Source organism: Rhea pennata, chromosome 8, assembly GCF_028389875.1.
Source record: "Rhea pennata isolate bPtePen1 chromosome 8, bPtePen1.pri, whole genome shotgun sequence".
Classification (NCBI taxonomy): domain Eukaryota; kingdom Metazoa; phylum Chordata; class Aves; order Rheiformes; family Rheidae; genus Rhea; species Rhea pennata.
The window spans coordinates 8,285,053-8,299,885 of NC_084670.1; the positions used below are offsets into that span (position 1 = coordinate 8,285,053).

The 14,833-nt window shown below is 39.3% G+C and overlaps 1 protein-coding gene across 2 annotated transcripts in view; it reads left to right on the top strand.

The window, feature by feature from the left end:
* The first annotated feature begins 3,372 nt into the window (after positions 1-3,372).
* Positions 3,373-14,833, top strand: part of BEND5 (BEN domain containing 5) — a 592,354-nt gene continuing 580,893 nt past the window's right edge. For both annotated transcript variants that reach the window (XM_062581158.1, XM_062581159.1), the window contains exon 1: positions 3,373-3,444. In XM_062581158.1, the coding sequence (XP_062437142.1) occupies positions 3,402-3,444 (43 nt within the window). In that variant the 5' untranslated portion in view covers positions 3,373-3,401. The remainder of the gene's footprint in view (positions 3,445-14,833) is intronic.

Genomic DNA, 14,833 nt, shown 5'->3' on the forward strand with positions numbered 1-14,833 from the left:
TTTTTTATAATGTATAGAATTTTTTTCCCCATTTTTTTAAAACACTCTGAAAATATCAGGATTGTGAAATTGGATTTTCATTGATTTTCCTGGAAGATCTTTGGGATCTTGATAGATATGTATTGACAGCAGCCACTCTATTGAATTCAAAGTATTGAATCTGTAATGCAAATCATTCTACTTTAACATATTTGAGTTATATTCAACATAAAAAAAAATTGAAAATGTAATCAGAATTTTTTTTTTTCATTCAGTCTTTCCTCTTGTGGTATTATGCTCACTCATGTTCTTTAGTTTCTGTTTAGTCTTGCAGGCTGTAGACAAAAGATAAACAAAATGGAATATCTAATGTTTAAAATGTAAGCAGGGATAAAAAAAGTAAAATGTCTTCAGAGACTCTTATAGATTATAAATAAATAGGAAGATGGCACAAATCCACACTCAGAAAAATAATTTCTTCCTCAATATTTGTAATGAAGGGAGTTGTCAGTCACATTAATTTTTATGTAAATTTGCCTAAGCTGATGAATCATAACTGAATAATTGCCTAATCTTCCTGGTTTTGGCCAACATTTCCATTTGTTTTTCCATTACCTCAATTTATTTTTATTTGTTCATATAATAGTTTTTAAGGGTCCACTCTGGAACCCATTACCCACACAGTGGAAAGAGGGGACTTATCCTGAATGATTTTCAGTCTAAGACATTAAGTGGATGCAAGAGACAGACAGGGATCAGAATAGGACAACACTAGTCACCATGGTAGACAGCAATCTTGGCACACAGCTGACTATTCATTATCATTCCTTTAGTAGACATCACAGCATAGGAGACTTTTTAGGGAGGGATTTGAAGGAGGAAAATTATGTGAGTAGGAGTGAGAAGCAGCAGTGAGGGAAAGCATGAAGGTGCTGGTTTGAAAATGTAACAAGTAGAGAGTTATTACTGAATGAAATGTGTAGGGGGAAGACTTTGATTCCTCTATAGGATATTAAAAGATGATAGGGTGGGAATAAGCTGTAAAGAGCCTTAAAAGTGAAGTATTTTTTGCTTGCTAAGATGTTCAAGGAAGAGGGATAAACTGAAATAAGGAATATGGCTGAAATAACAAATGTGGAAGATAGCCAGTACAGCAGTGTTTTGTAATGGTGTTAAGAGTACCCTAACGTATTTTCAGGTGCTCTAAAAATGCATAAATAAAAATATGCAACTGCTTCTCCTGATTACTATTTCTCCTCGTTCTTCAGTCCTTATTCGGCAGTTACACCATTCAGATACCTTTCCCTTTTCAAAAGAACTTTCTATAAGAAGTTTCCATTTTTTTCCCTTAGTCAGATTAGCTTATTGTTATCAGAAAGACTACATTTCATCTATATTTAATACCATTTCAGCTTGGTGAGGTGACTATACCATAGCACTAAATTCAGATTAAAAAAAAAAAAAGTGTTGCATTTCTATTTTTTTCAGCTGCGTTAATTCAGGAGTTAATTTCACAGAATCACAGAATTTGACTGAAAAAAGTAAAAGTGCTTTCCTCCAGATGTCTTTGATTTCAATACACCTTCTTGCAGGTATCTGAGTTAACAGAACGGCAGATTGATGCAAAAGGCCTTTGGATCAGTATTTGTGATCACCATAGAGTGACTTTCTCAGAGAAACGTGTGAATAAAGAGAAGGTCACCTCAAGAACTGATATGGAAGGTTTCTCCACAGGCACTTAATTCTTAGAAATTTACAGTTGAAAAATGCAATACGAATATTAATAGATAGGAATGAAATATGGATGAAGGGACACTAAAGCTGGAATAGTAAGTAGAACAAAGAGAATGAGGGGACTTGGGGACATGATAAGAAACCAGACTGGAGCTGCAAACTTGGGCAGAATTGTGTAAGATCTAGAGAAAAAGGGAAGTTTAGATAAAGGAATGAAGAGGTGAGTAATACTAGACATTAAGGAGAAATGGAGTGTGGGATCAGGGAACTGAAGAGAAGGGTTGCAGCAGACATTTTAAAAGACTGTCTTAACTACTGATACGGATATGGTCATGTTTTTGTAGAGAAAGAGAAAGCAAGACCTGATAACAGGCTAGACAAGTCAAGAAGAGACAAAGCAATCCGGTAAGGTCCGAGTTTTTCGTGACAGACAGGTTGGAGGTGTTGTAATGAACATACACAGTCTCTAGGAGAGAACACAAAGATGTTTTTGTCTTGATTAAGCTTGCATTGCTCCTGATGATGTTTCTCAGTGGATATACAGGAACATTTACTACAAACAATCAGACCTCAGGTCTAGATGGATAGCGGAAAAATATCAGAGTGCACGCAGTGTGTTCTGAAGAGACGTCTCCCAGGATCTTCTGCACAGCAACAGCAAGGACGAACACAGGTCCAGGGCCATTTGCTGGCTTGGAGAAACAATCTAAGGGACAAGATACGGAAGTACTTACTGTAGCTCACTGTCAGCAGTGAGACAAATCAGGGAAAAGACTAGAAAATATTTTTCAGAGCTGGAATCTAGATGGCTCTTGGTGACTTCAAGTTCTGGTACAACGCAAAGCACAGCATCCATGCACGGGTGTTTCTGCCCAGAGGTAAATGTTCTAACCCCATCACCAGGTGCCCTTGATACACCACCTCAGACAGGTATTTCATCAATTTATTGGCCCAGGAATGTGACTACGTTTGAAAACCGGTGACTGTGGCTATAGTAAAGTAAAGAAAGGGAACAGCTGAGGAAGAGGGTCTATGAAAACAGATGCTGCAAAAATAACCCAAGAACTACAAACGGAAGAGCGGGCAAGGCCGCAAAAGCCAGGGAGAAAGATAAATGAAAAGTAAATAAATCAGTAAGTACGTAAACAAACGTCCTCCGGCCTGTTTGCGCTGCCCGGCGCCGCACACGCACTTCCAGGCCTGCGCGACGGCGGATCCCTGCCGCCCCGCCTGGGACGCGTTCAGCCCCGCACACCGCGGCCCGCCAGAGCGGGCGGCGGCGGCGGCGGCGGCGGCAGTTCCCTCCCCTCTCCCCGCCGCCGCCGCCGCCGCTTCCTTCCCCTCACAGGCGGCCGCCGCCCGCCCCTCACGCAGCGCCGCGCCGCGCCGCGCCCGCCCCTCACGCAGCGCGGCTCCGTGCTCCGCGCACACGGCGGGCTCCTGCGCTGCGCTGCGCTGCGCTGCGGCCGGGCGCCCCGGGGCTGGGGCGGGCGCGGAGCCCGCGCCCCCCGCGCCCCGGCTCGGCGGCGGGGAGGGGGGGAGGGAGGGAGCGAGCGGGGCGGGGGGCGCGGCGGGGCGCTGCGGGGGCGGCGCCGCGGCGGGAGCTTGGGATCCCCTGGCGGTGACGTGTGTTGCTATGGCGACGCCCCGGCAGCGTCTCCCTCCGTTGGGGGGGCGGCGGGGGGGGGATGACAACAAATATGGCGGAGAGGAGCCGGACGGCAGAGACGGGTCAGTGCCAGCCGCAGCGGCCCGGGGCGGGGGGCGGCGGGCGGGGGGCGAGACCCCCTTCTCCCGCGGGGGGCGGCTGGCAGCGGAGGGATTTAGTACCCCCCGTGCGGGGCCGGGGCCCTGCGCCCCGCGGGGGGCTGGCGGCGCCGAGGCGGGTGCCGGTGCCGAGGTGGGGCGCTGCCCCGGCGCCGCCGCGGGGGTCGCCGCCGCGGGGGTCGCCGCTGCGGCCCCGGCCCTGGGGAGACAGGGAGCATCTTCCTTGGGGGGGGGGAGAGGAGGCAAGGAGCCGGGGGGGAGCTAGGGGAGAGGGGGGAGAGTGCCCAGGCGCGTGGGGCCTGGCGGAAGGGGCGGGTGGGCCCGTGGCGGGGAGGCAGGAGGGAGCGGGAGCCCCTCTGCGCACCGGGGCGGGTGGCGAGAAGCCAGGCAAAACCGTGGCGGGCAGGAATCCCCCTCGCGCAAGAGCCCGGGATCAGCTGGTGGCTGGAGGGTTGACCCGCAGGTGTTCCCCGGCCCCGTGCCCAGCGCCTGGATGCGCCGGAGAGGCCTTGTGCTCCCCTCACGAGCGTTGCTCTGTGAGGGTCTCCTTAGTGCGGATCCCGCATGCTGCTCCCCCTGTCCACGAGGCGCTGACCACGACTCTGACTGTGCACCATGAAGAAAAGTTGGCGGGCGAAACTGAAATTCAGTATTTCCTCATGAATGACGAGCTACGGGCGTCTTTCCTGTTGTAATAAAACAAAATCGAGGTCTTTTCCACCCCACATGGAAACAAGAGCCCCTCAACAAATTTATGAAAATTAGAGACACTAACATCTTGAGGAAGAAGCTAAGATAATGACGGTCTTTGGGAAGATTTAGTATCTCGTAGCACCACACACAAACTATCCGAGTCCTTGACCAAAAGTTCCTTTCTCTAGCCCACTGGGTTGGCTGCTGTGCCTGTGCTGTCCTCTGCCTCAGAAGTGGCTGCATGTATAATCAAGATGCATTTTGTATAGAGCTGATTTTGTTTTTTTGCACCATTGAAGTTTAAAAAATGGTGATAAATACGTAAAATGCAGTTGTGCTCTGGAAATCAATACCGCAGGCTATATCTAAATGGATCAGCCATGAGGCTCTTGACTTCCCTGTTTTGATGTGTGCTGTGTATGAAGCCCTGAAATCACACTATGTAGCTTATTATATACTTGCCCATGAAATAGACGGTGTTTTCATCTGTTCTTTGGTGCAACACTATGCTAAACACATCAGCTAAAAATATCAGCTCTGACTGTCCCATGAAGCAGGAAATGAACTCTGGTGGCCATTTGACTTTGTCAGCTTTCCTACCTACTTCATCCACCTATTCCTATGTCTTTGTCAAAACTTTCTTCAACACAAACCTTTCTACGATTTCTGGTTTAGAGAAAAACTTATCTAGACTTAGTTTAAAAATATTTTTATACTGTATTTCCTGCCATATTGTTTAAACCTGTAGTGTTACAGTGTTGACATTTTATTTTTAACCTTGTCCTGAACTTTTTCACATTTACTTGTTACAGCTAGCAGTTCTGGTGATTTCTTCGTAAATGTGTTGGTTCCTTGAGCTTGTGGTGAAGTCACGTTTTGTTGCATGTTCCTGATACACTTCTATTTAAATGTTGCAATGCCTGTCTGGCCATTTTGCAACTTTAATTTGTGGGTCCTTTTACTCTGGAGAAACCAAATGAGAAACAAAAAATGCAAAGAGCCAAAATGATAGGGAAAAGACACAAACATTTCAGAGATCAGTAAGGCTTGTGAAAACTGGGGGAAGCAAACCTGGAATTTTGGTCCACTTTTAGGAAAGGGGTTGGAAAGTTGACTCTTGAAAAAAGATTTTTTTTCCCCTAAAATTTGGTTTCTGACACTGTTTTACATGCACATAGTGAGATTAGGGAATGTTCTTGTTCATGGTGTATTCTGGCTACTTATTATGTCTTTACAATATATCAGTCTTGGATCTGTCTTCAGGACATCCAGTAATCTGTTGCTGGAACCCATATGTCACACAAGTTAAATCTTTTATGTATGGATGCAGGGAGAATAAATACTTTACAGTGGGACTGAACATTATCAAACTATATAAATTGATTTAGCCAATATGACTATATTATGACTTACTGTTTTTATTCCTAGATCAGAGCACACAAATAATGTCTAAATCTTATGTTCCCATCTTGAAATATTGATTTTTATCTCTAATTTTCAAATGAGAAAACTGAGGTACAGGGATTAAAAGTCACTTATCCAAGTTTCATGGCAACACTGAGATTATCATTATAGACCATTCTTTACTGGTTTAATTCAGTATCCTGTCTTTGAGAGGGTCAGTGTCAGGGAAAGATGTCAGAAAAACTGTAATATGCAGGTATAAAAAGATGATTCTAAGAGCGTTTCTTCCTAAGTTTCTTCCTAAATCTTGTTTGATACTGAATAATATTTTTTTTCAACAAATTTAAGTGCCATTCTTCTCCGTGTTTACATATATACATCTCAGTTGTTTTCAGTCCTTCTAAATTCTTAGAATTTGTATTAGCTTGTTGTACTCAGCATTATTTTCTATATCATGGTTTAAGCCAATCTATGTTTTGCAATGAGATTGAGGCTTAGTGTGGAAGGTGGATTATCTCACATCTGTCTACTGCAGAGTTCATTTTCTGCTACTATCTGCTCTGGCCTAGGCAGACATCTGGGCTGACAAATTAAGCCAGTTTATATGTTCTAATGTTTGGTAAGAGTCTGCAAAGTCAACTTGCTTTGCCCTGGATTAATGAATTTCCCATTACAGTTGGCTCCTTAGTCTTCCTGGTTTCTCTAAATTATTAGGACCAGCTTTCTGTGATACGCAGTAGCTTTGAATACTTCCTTTTTTGGGTTCCCAGACTGAGAGCTATATTTCTCAAACTGGGCATCCAGGTTAAAGGCATCCTAATCTTCACAAATGGAGTTTACAGGAGAATGAAAGTGATTAAGATTTTTTAGTTACTTTTAGGAGCTTCTTAGCTTGAATTCTTGCTGATCTGCTCATCTGATCTTGATGTCTGACACTTCTACAAGATATAGTAAGATGTCTGATTTAGTAAAAGTTTCTTCAGAACTGATTCAACTTGCTTCTAAAGGCCTGACAGATCAAAAGGTGCAGGTTATCCCCTGAGTTCTGTAATAGTTTTCTGTCTGGGGTAGCTGTATATCAGTCTGGATTGACAATTCTAATAGGTATTATTCCACAATTGCCAGTCATTTTGTGCATATTAATATTTCTTTTGTTTCACTGACTGAAATGCTAGTGAAAGCAAAAAGCGCATTTCCTCCCAGTACTGAGTGGTATATAAATAAATATCTTTAAGCCAAAGATCCTTGGTATCGAGATGAAGTGTTCTCAGCTGAATAAGTATTTTTTTCATATTTGTTTGCATGTCATGATAGGTACAATGCATTGCCATGTTAAGTCACATTTCTTTTCATATAAAATGGTTAGAATTTTGAAAAGTTTAGAGTTTTCAAAAGAGTTGATTTAGAGTTGATCTAACTTGGCTTTAGTGAGCACAGCTTTAAACCACTGCTGAATGCTGAAATCTCACTCCAAAATTTAGTAGTAATTAAAACTGTAAAATACTTATGGATCCAGATCATTCTTTCAGATATCTGCATGTGGACGACTGAATGATTAATTATGTAAATTCTGCAATGTTTTCTAATTGATTTTAATGTGATAGTGCTGAACTTAAACTATTTTGAAAAGGTAATTTCTGATTATTCTTTCTAAAACAATCATTATTCTTTTAAAAATATTTAATTACATGTAGCATGAACACATTCTAATGTCAAGAATATGCTGCTTTCTTTCCTGTGGCGTATTAAAAGCCTGACTAAGTAAGACAATCGGTTCTGTAGTCACCAACTGATTTTTCTTTAAGCCTTTTTGAAAACTGGAATTTCTCATTCACTTGCTTTTATCATGAGGAAATATAACATTGGAGAAACCAGCTAATTACAGTAAAATATTATTTAATCTTGTCTTCTTTAAAATAATATTTAACATCATTGATATTTCTGATCCTCTAGGCAAATTTAATTTCTTCAAATGAATTGTTTTTTCTTGAATTCTTTTTGGATTTCAAATGTATAAAAACAATATTGTTTTCCTAAACTACACAAATATGTAGCCTTGCCATTTGCTGTCCTATAAGCATGGTGGACTTCCAGTGTCTGGGAAAAGGGGCTGCAGTATTTGTGATGAATGGGATCTGCCTACTACATCCTCCTACCACCTTACAGAGATTAAAAAAGTCAGTGGAAAACTCTGAGGGTACTGAACCTGGGCTTGTAGATGTTCATGCATCATGAAGAGCTACTTACTTGTTTATAAAATGCTGCAAGATGTATTTTTAAATTTAAAAGGTTTTGTTCAACAAATGTATTTGCCAGAACTGACTGACAGCATGGATACATTTTAAACTTAAGTAATTCAAATAAAAGTCCGTGGGGTACTAGGGAAAAATTTGTTAGTAAATTTGAAGTACTCTGTAACACTGTTAACTACTTCAGTTTTTACTGCTTAAGTTGAAGTATTCATTGAAATGATTTACAGAAGGAAGTTAACTGCAGTTGCTGCAGAAAAATAATCATTATACTCTGTTACCATTAGACTGATATTCAACTTATTTCCAACTTTTTCAATTATGTAATGGAAACAATCTCCACTAGAAGAATTCACTGAAGAAGAGCTACTAGTATATTTTTGGTGCTTGTAGCTTTGATCGCATTTCTGTTACATAATTTGCCATATAAGGAGACCTGAGAAATACTAATGAAGGCTTTATTCAGCCAGAAGATATAATTTCAGAAAAAGAAAAAGAAACAGGAATGTATTGGAAATTCCGGTTGCCACTTCTTAATGGTTTACCATTTCCTAGCTGTATTTCAAAGAGTTCTTTCCTTGACAAATAATCAAAGCTTTTGAAAGCTACTTACCGCAAGCCTCCCAACATTTTTTCTTTCACTGAAGTTCAAAGCACCCTATTAATTATTATCACTTATGAGAGGAGGTTTTTGAATTTGTAAAAAGTAAAATGAGACATAGTGAGAACTGTAATAGGTTTTGTACTGAAATTTATAAAACAGAAGTTTCTGCAAGTTTATTTAAGTGGTACTATCACTGTACTTAGTTGGCAGAAGTCTCATGCAAAAATCCAAACCAACCTCAGGATGCACTCAAATGGCTTAAGTAGCATTTTTAGCTACTTTACTCATTTAGCAAATGAGATTCCAACAGTTGTTATCTTTTACAGCAGAAATGGACAACTTGTCTACGCAATATACTGAAATGAACCTATGGTCAAATTTCCATTTGAAAAATAAAGAGCTAGGATACCCTGATAATAGAAAACACCAAACCACTGATAAATGAGGTGCTATAGGATATAGAGAGGAATTTGGTACAGAAATTTACTCCTGATGTCACTTAGGTCTAGCACTGCTTCATCTACTCAGCAGTGATGCTGCTGGATGCAGACTATCTCCAGCAGATCCATGTAGGTGTTTGCATCACGATACATCACTTTTGTTTCTGGCGAATTAATTGTGCTGCCCATTTCTAGAACTGTGTGGCTCTTTAGAAACCAGCTTAGATTCCTCAAGTAATCCCTCGAATCAGTTGGCATGAAGAGCCTTGATACAGAATTGCCATGTTTAGATTGCATTGCCCCTCAGCTAGTAAGTCCTTCCAGACTCTAACTGTCTTTACACTTAATCTACAATAGAGGTAACCCAAATCAAACCTAACTGATAGCTGGTTGTCAGTACACATCTTTTGTGTTCCATGCCCTAACTTCTGTGGCACATTGTTCCCACAACTCATCATTTTCTTGTCATTGCCACAGAAGATAAATTTGCCACTTTATAACTCTGGAGTGCTATATTTTTAAATCTTAACTTTTTAAGTATATTTTTTGAAGTGATTTTACTATTCATATTTTGGAATGGTTTGAAAAACTCTGCCCTACCAAAATAATAATCATAATTCCATTTTCATTTTGCCATAGGCTGTGCAAATTCAGAGATGTGGACTTTAATATTAAATCTAGGGTCCTGAAGCTGCAAATGCCAATGAGTATGAAATTGCATTGAATTTGATGTGACTACTTACATAAGTAAAGCTATTCAGGTGTCTATGTGTGTAGTAAAGTGATTTCATGATTGGCTCTGATTTAAGACGAGTAGTGTACGAAGATTAGAGAATAAAAGTTATATAGTCTGGTACATATGTTTTCAAATATACCTATATGCCCCTGGTCTCACAGTATGGTTAACTGACTAATTTTGTGGAGATGTTTGGCAAAAATCAGTCCTGCAAAAGGGAGTGGGAGGAGAAAATTGTTGTCTTAAAGAATTATTATTAAACAAATAAGCTATATAGATAGTTATCTTGATGTATTTCATTAGCTTCCTAATTCATAAAGCTATTTACTCAGCAGTGAATCTCCCAACCACTAGTGAAAACTGGCAGGATTTTGCTCTTACATATTGTGTCATAATCAGCTTGAAAAATTTGTTGAATCTGAACATGCACCAAAGCAAGTGCAGCATAAATTCCTATGAAACCCCTGATCAGAACAGCAGGAATCAGTCTTCAAAATCCATTCAAAGAAAGCCTAACTGGATTCATTACCGTTCTAGTGATATGTCTTTATTTGGAATAATCAGTAATGTTACTGTGTGATTATAGTAAACTTCAGAGCTAGGTAACACCTATCATGTGACCATCATATTTTCATGCATATAAACTGTGTATCAGATAACATGCATTTGATTAATGAAATACTCTAAAATAGCCTATACAAATCCAGAGCCAGTGGGGTTATTTCAGAGGAACTGTCTGTGTAAGATAGGATTGTGAGGTTGGCTTCCCGCTGCACTACTTACCTGCACCCACAATCTGCAGTACTGCTCAATCACAGATGTTTTGTAACTACACAAAATATGGCTATATCTGCTGCTTATTTTATTTCTAAGCAGTAGAAGTAATCAGTAGTTTGATCTCAGAGCTTTCTCTCTATAGGTCTTATAGACAGAATTTTGACTTGTGTTCTGAAAACTAGAAATACTTCATATACCTTTCACATTCCTTCAAATAAATTACCAACTGAACACTTCCTTAGTTAAAAAAATGCTGTATACGGTATAGTAGTTAGTAGTGTTTTCTGTAGCTAAATTCCCATTACTACAATTCTGATGCAAGAGTGTTAATAGATTGTTTGCTTTGCTGGCATTTTTACTTTAGAAAATAGGGTCTGAAACAACTCTGTTGTTCTATAGTACTCATACTTTGTGAGTAAAATGAACTGTCCCAGTGCTCTAATGATTTGATACAAAATACTAGATTCTGTTGAAATGTTTCTTAAATACAGGGCAAATTTAGCTATTTGAGAAGGTAATACTTGGTAGAAGAAATTATCAATGTCTTAAAGTACTACTTTTTGGAATGGACTGTTTCGGAGAGTAGAGGGAAAGACACTTCTCAGCTAAGTTACAGGAGTTGTTTCAATAAGTAATTAAAATTATGCCAATAATTAAGAGTGTAATTAATTTCAACAACCTCAGGGAACAAATTATTTCCAAAACTAGTACTAAAATCCCCAAATTATTTTAAATGTACATTAGTCAAAAAAGATTCACTCCAAAGTGAAGAAATTAACTTCTTTCATGCTGTGTCTGAGGGTACTGTTCATTGACTTAATTTGACTGACAGAAGACATGCATACCTCTAAACTAAAAGTAAATAGCAAGCAAGGAAAAAAAAGTTTAAAATGTATGTATTCAAGAGCAAATGAAAAATAAATATTCAATCTAAAGAAGGATACATGAAATATGGTGCACAATACACAAGAATGACTATCAAGTGAACTTATATTGCCTAATTTTCACTTATCTGGCTTCCTCTTCACATTCATCAATGATAACAGTAGCAGTTGCAGCACCGTATCACTCTCTTTCTTCAATTTTCTGATTAATCATTTCTGAAATTTGGGGTCTTGAAGAGAAAAGTGCCATGGCGCTGTGCAAAGTCACTGACATGCTTCCCCACAGACTTCACTACTCCATGGAGCCCTCATGGAAGACCCTCTCTTCCATGGCACTAGGACTCATTACTGCCATGAAGATGACAGTGGCTGAGTGAGGAATTGAAATCAAGTCTCCTGAATGCTAGACTTAATGATAACCAAATATATTTTTTATTTGGACAGATACATCCACAGCAAACAGTACAGTACCAGCAACCAGTATAGCATCCACTCTTCAGAGAGCAAAAAATCAAAATACCTCTGAATAATGGGTTTGCTGGGTACCATGTCTATGCTGCGTCCAGTGTCACCAGGCTGATTGCTTCTGGGAAATATGTGAGAATGAGAACAAAGCCAGACCAAAACAGAATCCACAGCTGTATTATGTCAATGTTGAACCTGAATATGCATAATATAGCTTATTTTCACAGGCACAGCATCACAGCTATAGCTGTTTTCCTTCAGCCTTGTTTGGATCATAGCAGATAAGCTCTTGTCTTGCAAAATATGGTATACACATCTGGAAAGCTCTGCTCAGTGAGCAAACATATTAAGAAATTAGAGGTGTTTCATACAGAGAAAAAACACTCTTTACATGTTTCTTACCTGACCTCTCCAGTACTCTTGAAAGACTTCTGTAGTACTTTAGTACTTACTGTGGGATAGCTTTTGTGAGCAAGTGGTTTGAAAATGATGATCAGGACTGAGAGGTGTGAAACCTAGGACAACTAAAATAGATTAAGCCTTGGCCTTTTGGGAAAGCTGAAATAAACCTACTCCTCTGTTATATCAGGATCATCTGTTGAATCTTTTAGTTTCCCAGGATCGGTTGGTTGTCTTAAGAGAAACTTGACTTGTAGAGATTTCAACTTTATTAGTCACTAAGGCTATATAGTCATGGGTCAGGGTTACTACAGTTGTTGCTATATATCAGGTGCTTTTGTTACATTTAACTTGCCTCAGTATGAGTTATTCAAAGATTCATTTTGTTATGGCTTCTTTCGGTTATTCTATCATTAAAACAATTCTAATTATGCTGTTCTTGAAGGACAAAGACCACCTGCTTGGTATGGTGCGCACTCCTGGTTAGGCTATCATGATCTGACTGTTGTCATATATATGACGTATCTTTCTTGTGCTCTTAAATTGGAAAAAATATTTGTTCTAGAATATATAGTGTAGATAAAATATCCATGAAGGAAGTAATGCTCTTGTATTAAAAAATAGAATTTACAGTAAAATGTGATTTTACTGCATAGGAAGGAATGGTCAGAATGGTACCTAGGCCAGATCTACTGTTGTTTCATCACTGTAGATATGGGTTAAGTTCATCTGTATAACATCTTCTATATGAAACCTGAGGTACTATGCATTGAAATTAAAGTTTGAGCTACATCAGCTAGAACTATTTGAATTGGTATCCTTTGGCTTGCTGTTTCTGGAGGTTCAGAAATACCTTTCGGTAAGCATTTTGCATGAAATCATCGTGTGTTAAAAAACCTTGCTAAGGAAAGATTTCTGAAAATATCTGGTATAGACAAGTGTCTGATTGTACTGTCATATACTTGTATATGTATAAGTATACTTGACAGTTTCAGCGATATGTCCTGCTTTTGTTAAGTCAATGCTCCATACTTATGGCAACCACTGCAGCTATAGTGTGTAATGATGGGTCTTTCCATTCTTTTCCACCCACTTTCTACTGCTACAAAAAACAGGTGTATAAAGCTGTTTTGGTTCAGGATTATGCAGCATAAGAAATACTTACAGCATTTTAGGATGCTACCAATGAATATTAGTGTGTGACTCAGCCACTAACCTCTTTTCTCAAATTTTCAGGTGAGTTTTTCCCCTCATCTGACATCTACCAACTACACTTCCAAACCCCACAACTGTCTGCCTGTTTGACTCAGTCTTTTTAGCAGATCACATGCAGTGCTAATCTTTGGGAAGTTAGTTACTTAAAGAATTCACTCACACACAAGCCTAAGAAAAAAGTTTTGCCCACTGATGTTTGGTAGTACTACAGAAGGGATTGAGTTTAACTCTTCAGTTCCTCTTTTGCCTCAGAATCCCGAGACCTAGAATTTTCTCTTGCTCAGTAAGAAACATCCCCCAAATCTGACCTAGAACTTGAATTCTTAGGCACTCCTGGACTTATTTTCAACATCTTCTATTCTTCTTATGCAGATCTCCTTCTCTGAGCTGTATCTTATCTCCTAGATAGGTTATATTGGTGATACAATTACCTTTTTTTCAGATGCAGCTATGAGGAATAGCTGAGCTCCCTATCTATTTTTTACTCCTTTCTCTGCTATTGGGGATGTATATGATGCATCACATCTATGTTTACTATTTATATGTTTTATGTCTTTGTTTTATCTGATTTTTGTTTAAAGAAGTATTGCTACTATAGCAACTATTGCATCATGTGATATCTTTGATATTATCAAGATACCAAATACTTGTTAAAGAATAAATCTGTATATTAGATGGAATTCACTGCTTCTTACAATGATTTTAAATAAACGTTTTCAATTAACTTATTTGGCACTATCAACATTTCAGTAATTTTTCCTCTCTGATGATGAGTGTTTTAGTGGAGAGATCAGAGATTATGGAGTACAGTAGAAAGAGTAATGGATATTCTTTTTTCTTGCTTACTGGCTTTGAAGAACCCTTTGTTACTTTTTCCTTTTATGAGAAAAAAGTGTTCACACTTTCTGGGACATTTTGGGGTTCACTACAGTGATATAAAAATTCTACTGCCAGATACCTCTGACAAGAAGGCATTGCCTTTTGAGAGACTATTTCCAGAGGCATCAAGTGGCAACAAAGCCCTCTTGACATTATTTTGAAAGTTGATATTGTCATTGATAACTGTCTAGATCAAGTTTTTTTGAATGGGCTGCATAGTGGAGATTTTTCATCATCTTTTCATACTTAATCAGCTGGTCAGCTAATGATTTTGTCTTGGACTAAGCACCTTACATACTTTTTTGCTCCTACTCATCCCTGGACTGCCTGCTATCTGCTTGCTATGAGCTTTTAAGCAAAATGTTCTCTGCAGTACTACCAAGCCTTATGTAGGGACCTCGTATGATATCTTCTAGATAAAGGTGATGGATTTGGTTATTGGTTACTTGCTTTTCTTTGACATGTTTGCATAGAAGAACAAGATTTTTTTCACTCTCAGCTTTGATTGGACACTATGCCATACCTTCTGCTTGAGCAAATCAGTTTGGACATGTATATTTGAAGATATGAGGTACTTAGGTGTGATTATGTCTGCTAACCTGAAAGAA